The sequence below is a fragment of the Barbus barbus genome (assembly GCF_936440315.1).
Source record: "Barbus barbus genome assembly, chromosome: 19".
NCBI classification, from domain to species: domain Eukaryota; kingdom Metazoa; phylum Chordata; class Actinopteri; order Cypriniformes; family Cyprinidae; genus Barbus; species Barbus barbus.
The window spans coordinates 16971525-16995404 of record NC_136747.1 but is presented as its reverse complement, the minus strand read 5'-3'; the positions used below and the strand labels follow the sequence as shown (position 1 = coordinate 16995404).

At 36.8% G+C, this 23880-nt stretch overlaps 1 protein-coding gene across 12 annotated transcripts; it reads right to left on the bottom strand.

The window, feature by feature from the left end:
* Positions 1-498: 498 nt before the first annotated feature.
* On the bottom strand, positions 499-22875 carry yrk (Yes-related kinase). Of its 12 annotated transcripts, XM_079442110.1 has the most exons (15): positions 22682-22850; positions 15892-15928; positions 15473-15537; positions 14688-14949; positions 14493-14595; positions 14174-14272; positions 13981-14084; positions 7978-8127; positions 6400-6564; positions 4828-4983; positions 4089-4268; positions 3348-3424; positions 2767-2920; positions 2341-2472; positions 499-1912 (listed from the first exon to the last, which is right to left on the bottom strand). In XM_079442110.1, exons 2-15 carry the CDS (start codon positions 15902-15904, stop codon positions 1704-1706), a joined length of 1869 nt encoding a protein of 622 aa, XP_079298236.1. In that variant the 5' UTR covers positions 15905-15928; positions 22682-22850; the 3' UTR covers positions 499-1703. The 12 variants fall into 12 exon arrangements, with proteins under 12 accessions (XP_079298236.1, XP_079298239.1, XP_079298233.1 ...); XM_079442113.1 differs by lacking the exon at positions 4828-4983 and having other exon boundaries at positions 14688-14946; positions 15892-15924; positions 22682-22875; XM_079442107.1 differs by lacking the exon at positions 4828-4983 and having other exon boundaries at positions 22682-22860.
* Between the last annotated feature and the right edge of the window lie 1005 nt (positions 22876-23880).

Genomic DNA, 23880 nt, shown 5'->3' with positions numbered 1-23880 from the left:
CTTTCTTTGTAACATCTGATTTTTATAAACAGGGACAAATGCTGAAATGTGCTAGAATTTAATCATCAACACACACATCCCCAGGGCTGCAGAGGAACACGCTACCTAGCAAAATGTAGATGCAACAAGCTGTTTAATTTATAAATGTAAAACTCAAATCTGCAGCAAGAACAAAGTGCCAGCTCAGTGCAGGTACGGAATGTACCATCATGACTACAAACCCCAGCAGGATAATTAATAAACCAATACAGCATACTAAAAACCCTGCTCATCTCCAAGTCTCCACATTACGGTTCTTCTGCCATCTTGTGGACAGCAAAGTGGAGAGCAATTGAGCATTTGTCTCTGTTTTTGAGATTTTAAATGATGCTGTTATTTTTCTGTTCATTACTGAAGCTGCTTTATTGTATAAAGCACTATATGAATAAAGGTGAGAGCATCCTGCAAAAGTGTATGATGTGCATGCAGAGTAAAAGAAACGCATGTTAGACGCATGGGTTCAGTTGAGTAAGCTCAGTATAATAAATGGCACAAACATTACATAACTGTAATACACATTCTTCAGTTCAGGGTTACAGTCTATCCCTGTAGAATATAATTGATCATTGAATAAGGGCACAGGTCTGATATACAATTAAATTACAAACCAAATCATTGAGATATGATGTAAAATGTAAAATACAGTGTAAAATGCAGGAAACAATACAAAACAGTAGTTTTTCTTCTCATTTTAAAAGACAGCTCTGAAGGAAGTCTTTTCTGAATGTCAATACTGTGTCTTTAAAGCCACAATAAAGCCCACTATTATACAACAGAACTGCTCTCTAATAAAATAATACAAGATCATTAGATTCAAAGTTAAACAAAAAGGATTATTAGAAAGCAATAACATGAGAGCCTAGAGAAACAAATGCAAGACTATAAAGACATTTCAAGGCACATCCTGATTAGCTGTGCATAGAGACGTATACACTAATATTTCAAGATTTCATTTTTGGCTACTTTGCATTCAATTTACTTCTTGCCAGACAATTGTTACATTCAAAAATGCACATTCAGAAGCTGAATCGTATGTAAAAAGAAGGTTCATGTGGTCTTGCTCTTGAGCGGGAAGAGCTTTCTCTGTTATTGGAGCTTAAACCTGTATATCACATTACATCACAACTACCGATTAGATAAGTCTGTAAAAAATCTGTTATCCAGGTCACTGTTGAATGCCTAGTAGAGATTCTTTTGTTCCACCTGTTATTAGAGCAAAATGTTCTGTTGACTAGAATAACTCCACTAGGCACCCATTAGAAATTACTTGAATAGTCAACAAGAGACAGAACATTCAAATACATTGAATAGGTAACTAATTGCTATTGTTTTAATGGAGAGATGAAGCATTAATATGGTGTATTAATATGTGCTGTTGTATTAAAGTAAAAAAAAAAAAAAAACGACATTAACATTGATCGCAGTATTACTTCAGACTTAAGAAAGTGACCCAATCTTGCTGTTTGAGAGCAGTATCTTGGAAAGTTTTTTTCAGTTTGAAGAACAGAATGAGGAATTGCACTAAAGCATGTTCATTTGGAGCTTGTGATTGCAGGGCCATCGATCAAACTCAATTTATGGCGGTATTGTGATAGAAAGTAAAGGCAATTGCATCTTTCCTGAAGGATATATTGAACCAATGCACTTAAGTGTATATGCATCAATCACAGGTTTTCTCCAGGCTGGTACTGGGGTTCAGTAGCAGTAAAGTAATCCTCCAGGAAGCTCTGCAGGTACTCAAAGGTGTGCCTCTCGTCAGGATCCTTCCGCCAGCACTGCAGCATCAACTCATGCAGAGATGCTGGGCAGCCCTGCGGACAGGGCATTCGATATCCACGCTCCACCTGCTCCAGAACCTCTCTGTTGTTCATCCCTACACAAATTCATACATACAGAAACAAAAATAAATGTACTTGTGCAGCAACAGGTGATCCACATGAATAGGGAAAACATAAAATATATATTTTTTCTATTATTCAACAAATTAATGTGCTTTCAAACAAACAATGTGCTTAACCTTCAGAAAATGTTGACTGTCAATCTCTAAAGGGTCGAACTAAATATTAATATTTAATTTTTATTGATTTTATATGGTTTTTGATTTTTATCTTGTTAACAAAACGTAGAACATCAAAATAGTTTGAAATTAGTTCATTGTATTAATATTAAAATAATTAAAATGCCAGTTTTTACGTAAAATTTTAAAATAAAAAAAGTTTATATCTGAGTTTATATCAAGAGAAAGAAGCAAACAGACAGTGTGTATAAAAGTGTAGCCATAGTGGTTCAGTGAAGACACACCTGGGTAAGGCACTCTGCCCTTGGTGATGAGCTCAGTCAATAGGATACCAAAAGACCACACATCTGATTTGATGGTAAATTTACCATAAAGAGCAGCCTCTGGGGCAGTCCACTTTATCGGAAACTTTGCTCCTATAAAACAAGAATCAAGACAATCGGTTCAGCACATTTAATCATGATTTATGAAAATTACAGATCAAATAGAAAGTGCTGAGATATAGCAGCCCAAAATAGAGTAATGAAAGATGAAAATTGTAGTGCAGTAAAATGAATATTGGAACAAAATGAGCTGGAATGAAATTGAGTAGAGGCCAAGGAAGAGATAAATAACATTTGATAGTATCAAATAAAGCAGGAAACTCTGGCAGATTGTAGAAATATGCTGAGTAGATTGAGATCAAGTTTGGGTCATAGATTGTGAATGACCTTGTCTAGCTGTGTACTCGTTGTCCTCGATGAGTCTAGCCAGCCCAAAGTCTGCAATCTTACAGACCAGACCATCTCCAACCAGGATATTGGCAGCTCGCAGGTCTCTGTGGATGTAGTTCATCCGCTCAATGTAGGCCATGCCGGCAGCAATCTAGAAGAAATAAGATCACTTTCATCACCATACTTAAGAATAGAGATTGATATTAGTTTTAATAAAGACATGCTCTCAAGATGCTTCGTAGAGCTTATCTGAAGGACTGGCACATTTGTTTGAGGCGTCTTATGTCTTCTATGGTTTGAAGGTTTTAGGGTAATTGACCCTGTGCAGAACGACTGTGGTACATGGTTCTCTTATAACCAGTTGTGTACATTTCATGCTAATATAAATCCTGCAGGCTGTATCTTTAATCGATCCGGGATCGATTAAAGACTGTTACAAGATTAATTTGTTCAGGAATTGTTCTAAATAAGAAATGGTTCTTGGTTCCAACCTTAATCATTTGACAACACTTCTGAAGGATTGTTCCAATAATGGATAGTAAATGTTTGCTAGATATTTGTTGACTAAGGAGCCTTACCTGGGCTGCCATATCCACAAGTTGAGGCAATTTTAGATTTCTGCCATCTCCATCTTTCAAGAAGTCCAACAAGCTTCCTAAATCACAAAAACATCCAGGAAAAAATTTATATATACACCTTTATATAAATTAATTTATTTAAATTGTTTTTGTAATATTTATATATTACAGAAACATTATCATTAAAAAAAAAAATTTGGGGGTCAGTAATGTTTTTAAATAAAATAATACTTTTATTCTGCAAGGATGCATTAAATTGATCAAAAGTGGCAGTAAAGACAATTCAGTTTAGAATAAATGCTGTTCTTCTGAACTTTCTATTAATCAAAGAACCCTGAAAAAATGTATCACAGTTTCCACAAAAATATTAAGTATCCAAAACGGTTTTCAACATGGATAGTAATAAGAAATGTATCTTCAATCTCAAATCAGCATATTAGAATGATTTCTGAAGGATCATGCGACATTGAAGACTGCTAATGACTGCTAAAAAATCAGCTTTGCTCTCACAGAAATAAATGACATTTTAAGTTTCATTCAAATAGATGATAGTTATTTTAAATTGATATAATATTTTACAAAATTACCGTTTTTGCTGTATTTTTGATCAAGTAAATGCAGCCTTGATTAGCATAAGAGACTTCTTTCAAAAACAAAACCTTTTGAAACCTTTGAATGCTAATGCATACAAACATTTTGGCTTTGTATTCACTCAGATGATTTTTATATAATTGTCCATACCTTGACTCATAAACTCAGTGATGATGTAGATGGGCTCCTCAGACACCACAGCATACAGCTGCACCAGTTTATCATGACGGAGCCTCTTCATGATCTGGGCCTCATCCAGGAAGGCTTCTGGAGACATGGTGCCTGGCTTCAGGGTCTTCACTGCAACTTTTGTTGTGCCATTCCACATGCCTACACATTGAAAAGGTGTCAGACTCAGTTGGGAGAGCCATTTGAACATGGCAAAGTTTAAGGGACAAAAGAAGGGGATAAAGAGAAACAGATGGAATATGGCCACACACCAAAGCAACAGGAAGCTGGGATTGCTGCAGACAACATAACACTCAGCTCCAGGGAAAGAGCTGAATATATATTTTTTTAATTTATGTGAATGTGCTGTTGCATTTTTAATGTCACAATGAACACTGACACAGTGCTAAAATGCTATTGAGGTTTAGCTGACATAGCGCTATGTTGGGGATTAGCTGACAGTTCAGAACCATAGACTGATGCTTGGCAAAGCAGGGTCAATCACAGCATTTTGAATGTTCAGCATTATGAACGGCCCACAAAACTTTTCATATTCTCTTGTCATTAAGACTGCATTGATCAAATTTTAGAAAACATACTGATTGAAACAGACATAGGAAAACATGCTAAAGTGGCGAAGAAAGCCTTTGGAAACACTGGCTGTAGCATTAGCAAATGCTGACATGGAGATCGACACTGCGTATCGTCGTATCCCTCTCACCCATCCAGACGTCGCCAAAACAACCCTGACCCAACTTCCTGTTGAGCTGCAATGTGTCCCGGCTGATCTCCCAGGCGTCACGCCCTAAGCCCATGGTTTGGGGCGTGGCATTTGGACAGGCTTTAGTCAAGTAGCAACATAAACCATCATTACTACCTGTTGAGGGTGTTGAAAGGGAAAAAGAGGGAGGGGGGATGGAGAAGGAGGGAAACAGGGTGGCATGCAATGTTAGAAGGACCAGAGGGAGAGAACAAAAACAGCACAGCCTTTACGTTATATTCCTGACCTCAATTCTTTCATCTTCAGTGCCTTGCAAAATAGTTTGGAACTCTTTTCGCCAGCTTACTACAATGGAAGTTTTCTAAAACATTTTATTGTAAAATTTTATAGATTTTTTTTCAACAGAAATAAACACTGGATAATTGCCTTATAATGAAATAATTATTTTTGTTCATGTCATTCCAAACTTATGTGACTTACTTTCTTCTGTGGAATATAAAAGACATTAAGATGTTTTTCATACAAAAAAGCCCCCAAAAAAACATACAATATAAGTCAAGGTTAACCAAAACATTCTAGGGGTGGACAATATACCAGTAGACACAATTAACCAGTAGAAATTTGTCAACCTGAAGAGATTTTGGACTATCATCTCTACTGCTTTACACATTCACGTGATGTTGCTGTGCTACGTGGTCATGAAACTTATCGTTTGCATGGAATTGATGTTTTAAAAAAAGTGATTTTAAGCCATTGAAAAAAACCAGCAGTGACAGAGAATTCATTTTGCTATATGCGCACGCTCTCTGAAAGATAAAAAAAGAAACACACGTGTAACAGTATATTGGATCTGGGCAGCTTTTAAAGTGACAGCAGTCTAATATTCCTGTTTGTCATTCATGTTAATCAAACAACAAAAGGGAGAAAATCTCTCACTGCTCTTGACTAAATCACTTTTGTAACTTTAATAAGAAGAAATATATTTGATTTATACAGTGAAGAATATGCAGTGTTTTTATGCATTTGATGTGTGTAGCATTTATCTATTTGTTCTACTGTAGTTTTTTGTCCTATTGCTTGTAATTAGTTTCCTATTCTTATTTAATCGCTAACTATTTACTTGTCTTCAGTGAGCTTGTTTTTTTGGGGTTTTTTTTAAGTTAGAATAGTATTAGTTATTTTGTGATATTGACACTGCTAACAAGAATTTTTAAATTTCTATGGTATCAAAAATGTTAATATCATAAATACCTTATTTGAAGCAGAAATAACTATATCGTGATATATATCGTGAAATAAAATTACTTGTAACATATTCATATAAGATTTTGGTCATCGCCCACCCCTACAACCTTCTTTAAAATATCTTTTGTGTTTCGCAGGAGAAATAAAGTCAATCATCTTACGACATGAGAGCAACGATGTAAACGATGACATAATTTTTGGATGAACTAGCTCTTTAAATAATGTAATATAATTGCAAGGCTCTGTACCACAGGTAGGATGGGCAAGGCGTGCAAGTTTTGTTCCTTCCTTCCTGCAACATGTTCCCATGCTTTTAGTGGTTCCTACCCATCCACACTTCACCAAACTGGCCATTGCCCAGTTTCTTAATGAGCTGAAGTGACTCCCTGGGAATCTCCCAAACATCCTTAGTCTTCACTGACAGGTCAGCCAGTTTAGGCATGCCCCGCCTACAGCTGCCAATCAAACGGCAGCACAGCCCTGCTGCACGCTCTAAAGAACAGAGCATGGAGAAAAGAAAGACACAGATAGAAACGAGAGGAAACAGATGCAAAGAAGACACAAACAGCAGGCTATAAAAACAAACATTTACAAATACACAAAATGCTGTCCAAATTAGATTAAAGAAGCACTCACAAGCACACATATGCATGAAAAACCTGAATGATACATGTTCACTCAGCAGAGGGCGACAGAGATCACTGACAGTCAGTGGTTGCAGCAGCATGTCAGACTGTGTGGCTGGGTTGTTATGCTAAAGGATGTGTTAAATCATGTAAAGTATTATTTTATAGTATAGTAATTATAGTTCTAGAAAATATAATATTATTTATTATTGTAGTATAAAGACCAGATGAATTAATCAGCTCATATCAACACATGTTTTTACTGTCTACACTACGGTTTAAAAGTTTGGGTCAGTAAGATTTTTTAATGTATTTGAAAGAAGTCTGTTATGCTCACCAAGGCTGCATTTATTTGGTCACAAATACAGTAAATACATTTTTCAGCATCCTTACTCCAGGCTTCAGTGCCACATGATCATTCAGAAATTCTAATATGATGATTTGGTGCTCAAGCAACAGTTGTGCTGCCTAATATCTTTATGGAAATCACAATACATTTTTCAGTACTATTAGATGAACAGAAAGTTCAAAGCAACAGCAATTATTTGAAACTGAAATATTTTGAAATCATAAATGTCTTAACTGTCACTTTTGTTTAATTCAGTGTGTCTTACTGATCACAGACTTCTGAACAGTAGTGTACATCAGTGTATGCTAGTGTTCAGTCTAACTTATTAGTTAGGGATCAGCACCACTCCAGTTCATTTCAATTAAAAGCAGCAGATTGGTAAAATTTAGATAAGTAAATTCAATATGTAGAGTAGAAACTAAGGGAAAATTGTTTAGCACTTAAAACTGAAAGTAACCATTCTGTGGTAACATTTTCCCCCTTATTTGAGGTGGTAGGTGGCCCAATTTTAGTTTTACTGTTGAAGTGGTCTATCCGAGAAGAACCTCTGTATATTCATAAGAGTATAATGTGCGTGTGTGTGTGTGTGTGTGAGTGACTAGATTCAACATTAACAGTGAAACAGGAAGGCTGATAGCACCAAACTGAGTAGGAGGATCACTAACAGAACTGATCCAAATAATGCACTCAGCCGAAGCAGAGAAGTCATTTGGGCAACAAAAGAAGAAATGAAGCTGTGCAAAGAAACTGACCTGCTGATAACTTTATTCGCATTAAATATCAACACGCCACATACAGAGCCACTAAACAATGCTTCCTTCTGAGGAAATTCTTAGACAAAATCTATATAAAATAAAACTTTGAAATGTACTGTTATGCATTTAGAAATCACAGTATGTTAAGTCTGAGGTGTACATGTATTGCACTGACCTTTATAATGCACCACCAGCTCCTGGACGGTATCAAACTGTGTCCTTGTTGTGATGTAATAACCGCCATTGTCCAGCTTCCTAATTTTATAGTGCTTGACATGATCGCCCTTCGCATCATCCCAGTCTCTGATCGACAAAGAGTATGCTCCTAAAGAGGAGGTAAGAAGATGCTCTAAAATTTGTTGGGGAGATGAAATCAATGGATTTAAAACCATTTTTAGAAAGAATTAACCAATTTCTTTTCAGTCAGCACTAAACAACTGCACTGGCATTTAGGTATTGTTGTTTCAACTTCTCGTACTGGGCTTTTATTGAAATAAACTGTATTACAGAACCTCCACTGTTCTGCAGTATCGAGCATCATTATTGTACAAGATCTCATCAGATTTTTTTCCCAGCTTTCCTTGCATGTTTCCTATTGTTGTACTTTCTGAATGGCACTGTAAAAGAAATTATGTAAACTAGATGTTTTTCTATGCACTAATAGTAGGCTATAAAATGTTAATTCAAGGGATTAATTCAATGTATTTAACACAGTTCATTTTAAAACACTGTTGACACTTTCATTTACTGTTCAAAAGTTGGGCTCGGCAAGTCCTTTTAAAGATTTGTTTTAAAATAATTATCTTATGCTCACCAAGTCTGCATTTGTTTGATCAAAAATACTTGTGAAATATCATTACAATTTAGTATAGCTGTTTTCTATTTATTTATTTGTTATTCTTAATTATATTAAATATATTAATAAATTATTCTCTGAATATAAAAGTTCAAAATAACAGCATTGAATTGAAAAAGAAGCCTTTTGTAACAATGTAAAAAGTCTGTACAGTATTATTCTGATTTTATTACATTTAGAGTAAGTGGCTAATGGTGGCTAATGGTGGATAAAAACAAGGGTGGCGGAGTATGCATTTATGTAAATAAATCATGGTGCAAAGACTCTGTCATTGTTGATACCTACTGCTCTGCTGAGCTGGAGTTCCTGATTATCAAGTGCAGGCCTTTCTATCTACCACGTGAGTTCACTTGCATTGTTGCTGCTGCAGTTTATGTACCTCCGGACGCTAATGCTAATGTGGCTATGAAAGAACTTTGTGCTGCTATTAGCAAATTACAAACCCTGCACCCGGATGGAGCCTTTATCGTTGCTGGGGACTTCAATCACTGCACTTTTAGATCTGTTCTCCCTAAATTTCATCAAAATGTCTCCTGCACTACAAGGGGACATAAAACATTGGACCACGTTTACACTAATGTGAGTGATGCCTACAAAGTCACACCCCTCCCCCACCTGGGTCAGTCTGATCACCTCTCTTTGTTCCTGCTCCCCAAGTATACCCCAGTCATCAAACGTGTGAAACCTACAACAAGGACTGTTAAAATCTGGCTGGAAGGTGCTGACTCCACTCTTCAACATAAATTCCAGCACACAGACTGGAGTGAGTTTGCTGTCCAGGCCACCACAAACTCTCAGATTAACATTGACATTTATACCAACTCTGTCATGGAGCACATCAACAGCTGTGTGAGCAGAGTGACCACACACAAAAAAATAAAAATTTTCCCCAATCAGAAGCCCTGGATGAACAGAGAGGTTCGCCTCCTGCTCAAAGCAAGAGATGCAGCCTTCAGGTCTGGAGACCAGGAGGCTTACAGCTCAGCCAGAGCCAACCTGAGGAAGGGTATCCGCCAGGCCAAACTCACACACAAACAGAAGATTGAAGAACACTTCAATTCTTCAGACCCCCGACGTATGTGGCAAGGCATACAATCTATCACAGATTACAAACCACCTAACTCTGTGCCCCCCTCCAGCTCTGCCTCCCTCCCAGACGAGCTCAATCACTTTTATGCTCGTTTTGATCAAAATAATAAGGAGATCTCACTCAAAGCTGAGCATCAACCCAGTGAACTGCCTCTCACTCTCTCCACATCAGATGTTTACTCCACTCTGTGTAAGGTGAATGCACGGAAGGCAGCTGGCCCTGACGGAATACCTGGTCGTGTGCTTAAAGCCTGTGCGGAGCAGCTAGCTGAGGTCTTCACGGACATTTTCAATCTGTCCCTGGCCCAAACAACTGTCCCCACTATCTTCAAAACCTCCACCATCGTACCAGTACCGAAACATTCCACTGCCTCGGTCCCTAACGACTTCCGTCCTGTTGCACTCACCCCCATCATTGCCAAGTGTTTTGAGAAACTGGTTGCATCCCACTTAAAATCCTGTCTCCCTGCTACACTGGACCCATTCCAATTTGCCTATCGCCACAATAGGTCAACAGAGGACGCCATCTCAACAGCGCTTCACTCTGCCCTCACCCACCTGGACAGTCAAAACACACATGTGAGAATGCTGTTCATAGACTTCAGTTCTGCATTTAATACAGTAATCCCCTCCAAGCTGATCTCCAAGCTCAGCCAGCTTGGAATCAGCACACCCATCTGCAATTGGATTCTAGATTTTCTGACTAACAGACCTCATTCCGTCAAGTTAGATAACCTCTCCTCCTCCATCATCACCCTGAACACCGGCGTGCCACAGGGCTGCGTACTGAGCCCTCTCCTGTACTCCCTCTTCACCCATGACTGTGTTCCTGTTTATGGCTCCAACACCATAATTAAATTTGCAGATGACACCACGGTGGTAGGTCTGATCAAGGATGACGATGAATCAGCCTACAGGGATGAGGTGCAGCACCTGGCTGTGTGGTGTGCCACCAACAATCTACAGCTAAACACCCAGAAGACAAAGGAGATCATTGTGGACTTCAGGCGGACTAGGAGTCATGCACACACACCCATCTACATCAACGGAGCTGAAGTGGAGCGTGTGTCGAGTTTCAAGTTCCTTGGCATCCACATCTCTGATGACCTCACCTGGTCCCACAACACCTCTACTCTGGTCAAAAAGGCACAGCAGCGCCTTTACTTCTTAAGGAGCCTTAAGAAAGTTCACCTGAATCCCAGGATCCTTGTGGAATTCTACCGCTGTACCATTGAGAGCATACTCACGAACTGCATCTCAGTATGGTACAGCAATTGCTCCGCATCTGACCGCAAAGCACTCCAGCGGGTGGTGAAAACTGCTCAACGGATCACCGGCACCCAGTTAACTTCCATTGAGAACATTTATTATAAGCGCTGTCTGGGCAGGGCAAGAAACATCATCAAGGATGCCTCTCACCCTAACCATGGACTTTTCACCCTCCTTCCATCCGGCAGGCGTTACAGGTGCCTACGCTCTCGCACTAGTAGGCTCAGGAAGAGCTTCTTCCCCGAGGCTGTGACACTTCTGAACGCCACACCACCAATCTAACCTGCACCTGCTTATTACTGCACTGGTCACAGTACTTTACACACATGCATTTGCACTACTCTTATTTTGCACAGACTGTACAAGTTATCACACTATAAACTGTATAAAGTTGTTACTACACAAAGCACAGTAAAATATTTCTATAAAATATTGCACTACTGCTATTTTGCATAGAATACATTGTCCTATCAATATTTTGCACACTCATCCAGCTGTATTTATTTATTACCACTGTTCTCACGTTTCTGCTGTTCATAATGTATATAATCCTACATTGCTCTGTTCATAATGTACATACAATCCCTACATTGCATTCCTATTTATATTCTGTATATACTCTGCTCAATACTGTACAATACTGTATATAGCAATTCCACTGTACATTCTGTAAATCATATCTTCATTTACTCTGCACTTATATGTATATAAAACACTATATTCTTGCACTTCTGGTTAGATGCTAACTGCATTTCATTAGCTCTGTACTTGTACTCTGCATAAATGACAATAAAGTTGAATCTAATCTAATCTAATCTAATATAGCTACTGTATATAATGCATCTATTGACAGTATAAGGCAATAAAACGCGCAACATACAGTCAGTTAGGCAACATCACTAAACGTTTTCACCATTAAGACTGTTTAATAGTTCTATAAAACAGTTCAATGAGCAAATACAATAATATTAGATCACTTACATTCTTGGCGGAACCACAGCGCATCTTAAAGCAACTATCCGATTCATTGCTGAATGATTCAGTGTTTTGAACGAATCGGTTGAGTCAAAGTTGCATTAGCCCATGCATAAACATCTGATGAATCTGCCGTTTGAACAAATCGTTTGAATGAACAACTCAATGACTCATTAAACGCTCACTACTGGCTCCTACTGGCGTTTTAATTTCGTTGAAAACTATAATTTCCACCATTTCTTGTTTGTATATTAACTTTTTTTTTTTTAAAGAATCGTAGTTGTATTTTTCTGTGTAAATTATTTAATTTGATAACGTATAGCTAATAATCACATTATTATAATGTGATAATTTGAAATTAAAGTTAATGAGATTAGTGGGAAAATGCCCTCTATAAAAAGTAAAAAAAAAATGCCTTTGGATAAAATAAAAAACATGCAGATTTATAGCCCGTCACAGCTCATAGAAAACAGATGAGAATATTGCATTAGAATAAATCATATTTGCAAGAAAACAACACACACACACACACAATACATATATATTTCCATTGTCCTCATTTGTAAGTCGCTTTGGATAAAAGTGTCTGCTATATTACTAAATATAAATGTATGTATGTGTGTGTGTGTGTGTGTGTGTATATATAAATATATACACACACACAATATTGCCAGAAGTATTGGGTCACCCCCTTCTAATGAACATGTTTGACTACTTTAGTAATTTCTATGAGTACAAATCTTAATGTTTAAGCATATAATGATATTGTAGGAAATTGTGTGCTTCTAATTTTATATGAACAGTTTGGACAGGACCCTTTTCTATTCTAACATGACAGTGCCTCTGTGTATAAGGCAAGGTTCAAAAAGACATGATTGATTGAGTCAGTGTGGAAGAACTTGACTGGTCTGCAAAAAGCCAAGTCCTGATCCCAGCTGAACACCTCTGGTTTTCTGTGACTTTATATGCAGACCTTGAGCCAAAAACTCTTCACCAAACACCAATGACTTGTACATAAGGGTACTGTCATTTTAGACACGTCCAAAACTGCTGCAACAGAGATGGAAATACAATTTTTAAATACATGAATTATGTTTCCATCTTTGTTGTCACAGTTTTGTTAGTGCCTTTTTCTGTTCTAAAGAAGGGGGTGTTCCAAAACTTTTGGCAATATAGTGTGTATATAAGCTTGATACCATAGAGCCTCCCCACATAACAAATCCCAATTTAACCCCTGATCCTTACTGAATAAAAGCATTCATTCAAAGCATTTATTTAACACGTTTCCCATTTACACAAAGTGCTGAAACCAATTGCACAAATATTTTTTTCTTTCCTTAAAAAAAATGAATTTGTTAACATTTTAGCTACAAACAATTTGATAAATCACAATACTATATAACATCACATATGTGACCCTGGACCACAAAACCATTCGCTGCCTGGGGTATATTTGTAGCAATAGCCAAAAATACATTGTATATACATTGTATTATACATTGATTTTTCTTTTATGCCAAAAATCATTAGGATATTAAGTAAAGATCATGGTCCATGAAGATATTTGTAAATTTCTACTGTGTGTGTGTGTATATATATATATATATATATATATATATATATATATATATATATATATATATATATAAAAACTTCAGTTTTGATTAGTAATATGCATTGTTAAGAACTTCTTTTGGACAACTTTAATGGTGATTTTCTCAATATTTTGATTTCTTTGCACCCTCAGATTCCAGATTTTCAAATAGTTGTATCTCAGCCAAATATTGTCCAATCCTAACACACCATACATCAAAGGAAAGCTTATTTATTCAGCTTGTATAAATCTCAATTTTGAAGATTTATTGAAAAATTCACCCTTATGACTGGTTTTGTGGTCCAGGGTCACATATATGATACGATTTCACTACTGAATGTAAAATGTAAATACATATACTGATAAATTAAAATTGATAAATTAAAATCATTTACCTTTTGTTGTCTCGCTCTCTCGTATTAAGAATGTCCCTCTAGGATTGTTCTGTGCTAACAACTGTCGTTCTGCATCCTTCCTGCCCATCTTCCCAAAATACCACCTGCATGGACAAACACCAATAATGTACTTTAAAGCTTGCATATAATGTCATTATAAATTCCTGAAATAGCATGTTCGCATGTAACTCACTCCTCAGCTTGTATGGAGTCCACAGGGGCCACATAGTTACTAGGAATGTAGCCAGACTTCCCTGTGTCCAGAGAACGAGCCTCCCACCAGTCACCCTCACTGTGGAGGGACAGGGGACAGAGAAAGAAATATCAAAAAGTGGTACAAACAGATGAGAAAGAAAGGAAATGAGACAGATAGAGGGACAAGGGGAACAACAAAGAGAGAAGCAGGGGAACAACAAAGAGAGAAGCAAGGCAACAAAAGGAAGAAATGTCTGATATTTGTGGTTTTAAAAGACTGTGTAAATCTTATTCTAACTGTCCTGCTTTGAACTCACGTATTGTTGATAATATGGAACTTTTCTCCTTTCTGGAAGCTCAGGTCATCCTCTGTACGTGCATCATAGTCATAAAGCGCTATAAAGAGCGTTACACCACCTCCTGAACAAACACACAAACATAATGGGTTTAACGGAAGTAACGCTGTTATCTACAAAACTGAAAATCACACCTCAACACACACTTTTACACACCTGTGATGGGGGCTGGACGGGACAAGCTGAAATTGGATGAGGGAGCAGGGTTGGAAAAATCATTAAAGTTGGGGATCATCCCAGAGTTAAAAGTGGGATCGGCGATGTAACGAGAGGGTTCTAATGCTTGGGTCCCATTGCCTGTGTCACACGAGTTGGGACTCGACACAGCTTTACTGGCCTTCCTCTGTTTACAGCAAGCACAGCCCATAATATTCGATATTTTTAAAGCACACAGCTCATCACCCTGGAAACAGAGCTTCTTTCCATAGGAATAAGATAAAGAGGAATTAATTAGGTTACTTGAAGTAGGTTACTTCATATTTAATGCAATGACATTGGTTTTAAGGTATGATTTAAGTTAGGACTGCATGATTTTGTGGGGAAAAAAAAGCTTGTGGTTATATATGAAAAATTACAGTTTAATTTTTATATATACATACACACACACATATAACTTAAACTGTAATTTTAAAGTGTTAAAAGTTAAATAAGCATTAAACATTTATTATTATTGTAAGTGTAATATTTTACTGTAAAATAAAACACTGAATATTTAATAATAATAATTTCTGTAATAGCTGTAAAATTGAAAGACTAACATTTTAGTCTTAATTTCTTTGCTTTCAAACATTCTTTTAAACCATCAAACTTTTATTTCAGTGGAAAACCACGGAATTAAAGCTTCTCTTTTGCTGACAATAGCCGGTTTACAAGCACTTCTCACACAAAGTTTAGGAAGATGGTTGGTGCATATTGTGTTGTGCTAAATGCATGCTATCCACCTTATTTTTCAAAGCAGAAGTAAGCTGTTTTCTGTGAATGTGCGAGACTTCCGGGTGAATAGCCACTGTAGAGAAATAGCGAGAAGAATAACAAAGTGCAGTAAACTGTTTGCACTAAAAATCAATGTGTTCATAGTTAAGACAATACATTAAAATTAATATGGTAACCAATTTGCAATATCAAACCACACTAATACCACACTAAGTCATATCACAATTTAATTTTTATTAAATTGAATCGTGAAGCCCTAGCTTGAGTGTTCAAATTGATTTTGGGGTCTCTGTATGGTGATGATGTCTATATGACATGAGTTTGTCAATGTTGAGAAGGTTTTCTACTATGTTTCTCGCAGTGGTCGATATGTAAATGTAATGAATGAACTGTGGGAGTGTAAGGTTGATGTAAATTCGGCTCTCACCAGATCCACACATCAGCTTTCAATACACACCATCTTCCTGGGGAGAAAGAGAAAGACGGAGAGAGCAAGAAAAAGAAAAACACAATGCATTCATATAAGTAACAGACTGTAAGAAAGTGAAATGACTTTACATTTTGTAACTTAACAGTTTTTAGTGTTACTTCCTTTTTCTTTCCAATCTAGAGAAAGGGAAGTTCTCGGTTAAAATTCCCCTTGAAAATGTACGTGTGTGCGCAATGTCCACTCTTTCGCTGTATAAAGCTATGTCCTGTATTTCTATCAGACTGACCATCAGTGGATCAACAGGATGCCAGTTTTGCGAGCGTTTCCTGTCCGGCCTACTAAAGCCTCCCCCTCATTTCCTGCTGAGAGGGGAGAGGGTCCAGCTGCAAAGGGGCAACACATTAACAACACATACTGCTCCACCCCTCGGACAATCTGTCCAATCTATGCTTTTCTCTCTGCCTCATGAAAACATTCCAAACTTACTCCAAGATACACATAAACATCCCATCAGAAGATATCACAATGCAGACACACACACACTTGCAAACGTGACACAGACGTCACGCTTACCAAATTAACAATCATCACAAGCTTCTTTTTTTTTCTTCAATAGGTGTGTAGCATTTTTGCTGGAGAAAACAATACAGAACTGTTCACCACCCATGCTTATTGTTTCCATTTTTATCATATCTCTTCAAGAATTTCCCATGATTCCACATGCCTGTTGTCCCATTCTTATTATTAACCTATCTATGTGCAGAATTACAATGAATAAATTATAAGTGATGATAAAAAACACAAATAAAAAACAACGGTTTGTGCTCTTATCTTATTTTCTGTTCAGATAATCATGTGTAATTCAATCTGCACTGATGCAATAGTCTAGAAACAGAAGAAATGAGCACTGAATAAGTCCTGACCACTTTTTAATTCCATGTTTGTTAGAAAGGGCTGAACAAATAATGGTTTGATTAAACAGCTGACCACAAAAGAGAATAGTTGTTGACAAGTGAATAAAAGTAAACTAGTACATGTGTAAGTAATGAAAAGCAGCTCCTGTTTTTAGAGTTTTCATTAGGTTTTGAGAACGGGAAATACAGGGAGAGCAGGCTGGGTGAGTGAAACGAAAGATTCAGAGACTCATAACATGCTAAACTTATAAATATTGCCATCAAGTGAAGCTTAAAAACACTTTTTCATTGGTTTCTATATTTATAAGCCAAATAAACTATAGAAATGAACATTTCCGTCTTTTGCTCTTTTATTAGATTGTCTACGGTCTCTTTCATATGATAAAAGGTCTCAAAGGACAAATTGCTCAAAGTTGTCTCTTTCAGAGATCAGGGCCCATATTCACAAAACATTTTATCTTACCACTAAGAGTTCTCCTAAATAGCAGTAAAAGTTTTTAGCTAAGAGTTTTCTGTTAAAACCTATTCACAAAGCTGCTGAGACAAACTTTTACTAAGGAATAGAGAGAAGTCTTAAGCTAAGAGTAAGGGCGGGGTTGACCTCGTTGCTATGGAGGATGTCAGCATGCTTACTAAATATGCACACAGTGATTGGCTGATAGGAGAGGGGAGGGGTCTCTGTCAGACATTTATTCATAGAAATATTGATATTATGTTGCTATATCCAAATAAAGGTTTAAAAAATAATGTTAATTGCCACATTCAAATAAAGATTTTAACATGCAGGCAAACTGTCACTAATTAAACAAATATATGTTCAGCTAATTGTCAGTCTCTTACATGTATGCTTCTTGTAGCTGATGCATATAAACCGCCTTCTAATTAAGAGAATAGAATAATCATGGCTGATAGTAAGGCATGCAAACGTAAAAGAAAACCAAATTGGATGCAAGAACATCTGTTACTTATTGCCCAACTGGTTAATGAAAAGGATATAATCAAAGTCGGTGAGATAGGAGCTACATTTAGCCTTAAGATATTTTGTGAATACGGGCCCAGGAGACTTAATGAAGTTCTAAGCGGTCTTTTATTGAAGTGTCAACGTGGTCTCTGCTAAAATTCACAAATAAAAATAGACAAGTTGTTGACATTCAGTATGAGTATAGAGCTATGAAATCTATGTGGGTAGCAACTGTTCATTTGAAGGAATTAAAATGTTTGAATTCATATTAAAATCTCCAATATTTAGGCTTATATTTGGTTCAGATGCTTTCTTTTAACCAGAGCTCAATTACACCCCTCTCGTCTGTCTCTACATTTCAATTTTTGGATTGAATTATGGTACGTTTGCACCATCCACCTGACTACACTCTCAGAAAAACTGTGCAAATGTACCTTTAGGGGTACAATCAGGGCAGTACCCTCCAAGGGATATCTTTAAATCTTACGTACCCGTAAAAGGTTTAAAGAAGTACTTAAGGGTATATTACCACTCTAAGGTACTAAGGTAATATACAAATTTTAGGGTCAGATAAAGTATAGAGTTCTACAGACAAGCTGTTGTACCCCTAAATGCAATTTAATTTCATCACATTTTTTTCTGAAAGTGTACCACTATGAGTACTAGCGGTAACTGTTTACCACAGTAGCTAGGTAAAAGTTTAAGATAAACTATTTTTGACTCTCTTTACCACCACACCACAGACAGAATGGCTCTTGAGCTTATCTGCCACAGGTGTATAACAACAGATGCGAAGAATGCGATATGCTTTCCAAGGGCCGAGACAAGCAGCCATGAGAAATGCACAATAATAAATGGCAAATTATGTGTAGGTCATCAATAGGTTCCGCAAGTCAGATTGGTTTCATTCCAATTGGAAACTGCAATATAGGTCACATGAACCATTTCTAGCTTTGATAAACACTTTTTTAAACTGAACTCTGAACTCAAATGGACATGGGTCCGCACCAAAAGCTCTAGTGTGAAGCTGGCCTTCATTGCAAACTGAGCACAGATGCATTAGATTACTGGGGTCTTTTTCTCCGGAGAAATAGCTGACTTTAGCAAAAGTCTCAATTTACTCTCTGTTTGATCTCAGTACTGTTTAGGAGAAACAATTGAGATTGAGAAAAAAAAAAAGAGGAAGCCAATCTCTTCTCTTGTTGTAATATTCACTCTTTTCGATGGAAGCCATTTTAACAGAAAAGAAGAGACGAGTCTACTTCCAGTGTCTAAATATATTGTAGACCAGCGAACACAGACACCACGCTTTTTTTCTAAAAGAGGTTTGACACGTACATATGCGTTAGCACTATCAGTCACACGTCAACTAAAAAAATGTCATGTTGTGACAGTGAGGTCTTGTTATCCAACAACAAAAAACGCATAGGTATAGTTGAAAACGAGGACCTTTAAAACCTTTTAAAAGTATTTTAAACAAACTACAGTCCAAAGTCCATAATCATCAAAAGTTATTTTAGGTAAGTAGATGAAAAAATAAATAAATAAATAAAAATAACTACAGAATAAACTACACAAAGAAATGAAGACGACTGATCAAACAATAAGGGTCTAAGTTGTTATAGACTTGAAAGGTTATGAAAACTTCAATAATGTAAAAGCACCCAGGGCTGCACACTGGCAAACTCAATGTGTGTCAAAATGTCAGAGCCCTCTCACATTCTCACCAACCGTAGCATTTACAGCTGTGTTGATAAGAGGAAGTTGCATTTGAGGGTTTGAGGGCTTACCAACAGCAAATGCAGAAGACCATCTAGTTTGTCACCAGAGCAAAGCCTGTAATCAGATCACAACTGAAACAAACCTCATGAGCATGTATTCAGGTCGTGTGATGAGTGTTGCATCACCTTTCTGAATTCTAGATGGAGTGAGATGCTTTACATACAGGCCGATAGATTACTACGAATATACCTGCATGGGAAAGTGGAAGGAAGATGGTTAGGAACTGCGGCTGGACAAAGATGTTCAGCGATAATGGAGGCTACTGTAAAAGATGACATTCATCACCCCCTCGCACTGACACCTTGCAACATGCTGGAATAAACTTCAGTCACAAACACTTGGACCCACCTTTCCTGTGAAGTATTCAGTGTATAAGATAACTCTTAATTCATTTCTTATCAAAGAAAAATATAAATGTCAAACAAAAATGCTGAAGTGTATCCATTACTGCTGGACCAATGCATAATATATCAGTAATACATCAGTTAACAGCTGATATTACAAATTATTATTAATTTATTCATAGAGTCGATATTGGGTGTTTAACTGAACATGCTCATTTCTTCTATTGTTACATTTAGATAACTTTTGCCTTTAAACACACTCTTAAAGTGAATCATTACACTTATAATTTAATAACAGTGTTAAACGTAACCTTTTGCAGATTTAAAAATTAATATCCAGTTGTTTTCATACTGTACATGATAAACATTGCAATGTCTGAATTCACTTGTAGCATTTTAAATGATTTTCAGTGTTTTGCATTCAATTTATTTTGACTATATAGCAAAGCATTTTATTATCAACCATTCTTATGTCTGTAACATAAAAAATAATTCCTGGCATACTGGAAAAACTTTTTTTAATTAAATTCTTTGCTGTAAAACATGCTGTAACAGCATTGTGCACATCTTCACATTTTGACTATGTTTCAGCTTTTTTTCTCAGAATTGCCTGAAAAACAAAAACAGATACTTAACTAATGCAAGACTAACTTTCACATGCAACCAAAACATGTCATACAAAAATGTGGCAAAATGCATATAAACACATGCATAAACTATACATATACAATTCGGTAGTTTTATTCTGAAAAGAATGCCCACTAAAATTCATGGGCCTGAGACAACATCTTAACTGTTGGGCCCATTCTTTTTTAGGCCTAATAAGTACACTATATATGACAGGGCCCAGGACAACACGACAGGTTGCCCCACACAAAACGCTTTAATTTTACCATCTTTTTTTCTTTATTTCTTTTCTTGCAGCTCCTTCATTCTTTGCTTTCCCTTTTCCCACTTCTCCTACTCTTATGGAGAGGAAGTTCCCTCCCCCTCCAACAGGAAGTATTGTGTAAGTGGAACTGGAATGATAGGACACCGGGAAACAAGCTGTCACACTACAATCCTCTCTCTCACACACACACACATTCATATACACATAAACTTTCATGGAAACACTCTCTGAACAAATAAATAACAGACATACACAGTGCATGCAAGTGGACAAACATGAGCCTCTAGACAAACACATACAGTACAAGAATAAAATTAGAGAGAAACTGATAGATGAAGCAGTAAAGAGGGCGAGAGAGGGAAGACAATAGCAAACTGTATCCTGGGAACAGTAAGTCAGGTGTCACAAACACAGCTACTTCCTTTTTCCACATGATGTCAATTTCCTCTAGAGTGAGATTCCACGAACAGGCCTTTTCATGAAGAGCCAGTATTTTAGACTTGATGCTTTTGAAAAACTAAATATTTGTACTTTTTTCTGTGAAAACTCAATTGATTCTAATGAAACCAATTGAGGTTTCTCCATTTTTCCACTAAACACGAAGTTGTGAAATTCATCTGATTGAACGGAAATAATGTCAGACAGACACTAACAGATACGAAACCTTTGCAAACAACATAATTGAGCACATTTTATTATCTTATTCTAACAATCATCCTGCATGAAAACATTAGGTGATGCCGTCATTACTGAGCTATCCAAAAAATAGCTAAAATGTGTAACAGAGTTTAACTTGGCCAGTTTTACCATGTTGCATTTTGGGCAATTTTACCGGACAGCTGCACCCACTTCCTCCCATAGCGCCAGGGGAGAGCAGCCAGGAAGTGACCTTGTACAGAACAGGAAGTTATGAAGCCTATGGCCTAATCTAGTCCTAGAGACATTCCTTTCTGTTTTTCACTCTAGGACAAACTCACTGCTATTTGATTCAATTTGATTTAAACTACATAAAAATTGGAAATGACAGTTTCATTAATTACGAAAAGAGTTCAATAGCAAAAGCGCTCATGATTCCCATCATCACGCTAGTCTTTGCTTTGCTATTTCATTCTAGATTGCCAAACTGAAGAGGAAGATGCCTGATATTGTCCTCAACATACACCAAAATTAACAAATGGACCAAAGAATCGAATAACAGAAAAGGTTTAACACTCACAGCGAGAAAAAAACAAAAAATATACAAGATAAAACTAGGCAGGAAAGCAGCCAATATTAATAGATGAACAGCACATACATCTAGATATAGCAGAGACCGAAGTTCTGAAACCACAGCAGCAAACTTCTTATTTTTGTGTTCTCATTATCATCATCTAATTTGGTTCATTCACACAGCTTCAGCAGATACAAATTGGTTGAAGCAAAGAAACTTCAATGCACCTGCTGCCGATTCCTTTGCTAATTCAACTCATTTAAAGGTTTCAGATCATGTCAGCTCTCATGTTCACCTCTCAGTGTGTCTCGACCTTCTTTGCCTCTCATTTGTGTAGACAGAGTCAGCAGACTCCCTAGGGGAACTAACAGCTTCCACCATCTCAACCAATTTAGCCATTCACTGCACTCTTGTAAATGATTTACAGTTAATTCCTGCTAATTAATATAATGCACACACACACGCACAAATTAAACAACTCAAACCCTAAATACATCACTAAACAAAGCGCTTAACACCCGCTGGATGCCACTAAACAAGTTCATTTCTCATAGACCCTCGTAAATGAACCTGCCACTGATATTTTGCACTTAAGTAAAAAGACTTCTCATTTCACATCAGTTTTCATTACCAAAAGTAACTGTTAGTAGGTAAAATGCGTAAGCAAGAGCAAATCATTCTTACCTTTATGAATGTCTAACACGCTGGCAGTGACGGGGTGGATCAGGCACAGACACAGCAGTCGGTGCGGCGCTCAGCCGGCCGCGGATGCGCTCGCTCGAGACGCGCGGTGTCCGGAAGCACTGAATTCCGCGCGCAGGCTAAGCGCGAGCGACTCCTCCTCCTAAGCACTGAGCTGCACTGAGCTGCACACTTCTACATATTGAAGTTATTTCCGGGAAATTATATTTGTTTGCTGAATGCTTCACTCAGTACTGAGGTTTTACCACCTAAATAGAGCGTCATGTCTCGTCTCATATCAACAACCGCAAGTGACACAAACATTTAGTCTGTTTTAAAGAAATTACTAATAGTAGTTGGCATTTTCATAGGAAAAACGCGTGGGTCATTGACTGTAGAAAACATCATAATGCGATAAAATATTCAGAGATCATGGCTGTGTTTTAAACAGTACTATCAGTACCCGCGCTGATCCTTTAAGCTTATTTATAATCTATACAAATCAAGTCTTTAAACAGTCGTAAAGCCCAAAAGAACTGTCTCTGCTAAATGAATTTAAATTATGCTTGTGATTCCCTTTAATTTTTTTTAAATTGTATTTAATTTTTTTTAATTTGTATTGTATTTGTATTTTTCATTTTATTAAAATTATTTCAGTTTGTATTTCCAATGTGTAAATATGAGGAATCTGTCAAGAACTTGCTGTTGAATTTTGTAATTTTGAAAGTTCAATTAAAAAAAATAAAAAAAGGTTCCCGTGCTGTTTTGGATGTTATTAACTTACTACCGGAAAAAGGTTTCTTGTTTGTTACTGACCCCTGGTGGATTTTGGGTGGTAGTGCAGTTCTGCCTGGCTCCAGAGAATGGAAATGTTCAGGGTGTTATATATATATATATATATATATATATATATATATATATATTCAGCGTATTTTTTTAGTTTATTGAGCCTTCAACGAATAGGGTACAAAGTATGACTTTAAACTCGTAGGTGCTTAATTTTAAGAAAATGTTGTCATTTGAGCGTTTTTTTCTCTCAACTTCAGTCAAATGTGTAAATAGTCTTTTAGATTTTATTTCTGTTCAGTTTTACAAAAAATAACCACAATACGTGTATAATTAAATTCCAACGTTTTTATAAGCAATTTTTGGGGGATCCCAAAAAAAAAAAAAAAGTCAAACAAATGGGACATGTGGCAAAA

What these genes read in the sequence shown, in the direction of transcription:
- yrk (XM_079442110.1), bottom strand. An exon ending in CCGTCCAGCCCCCATCACAG is followed by an intron (nt 14,596 to 14,687) that starts GTGTGTAAAAGT and finishes GTGTTTGTTCAG; the next exon opens with GAGGTGGTGTAACGCTCTTT. An exon ending in GGGCAGAGTGCCTTACCCAG is followed by an intron (nt 1,913 to 2,340) that starts GTGTGTCTTCAC and finishes GAATTTGTGTAG; the next exon opens with GGATGAACAACAGAGAGGTT.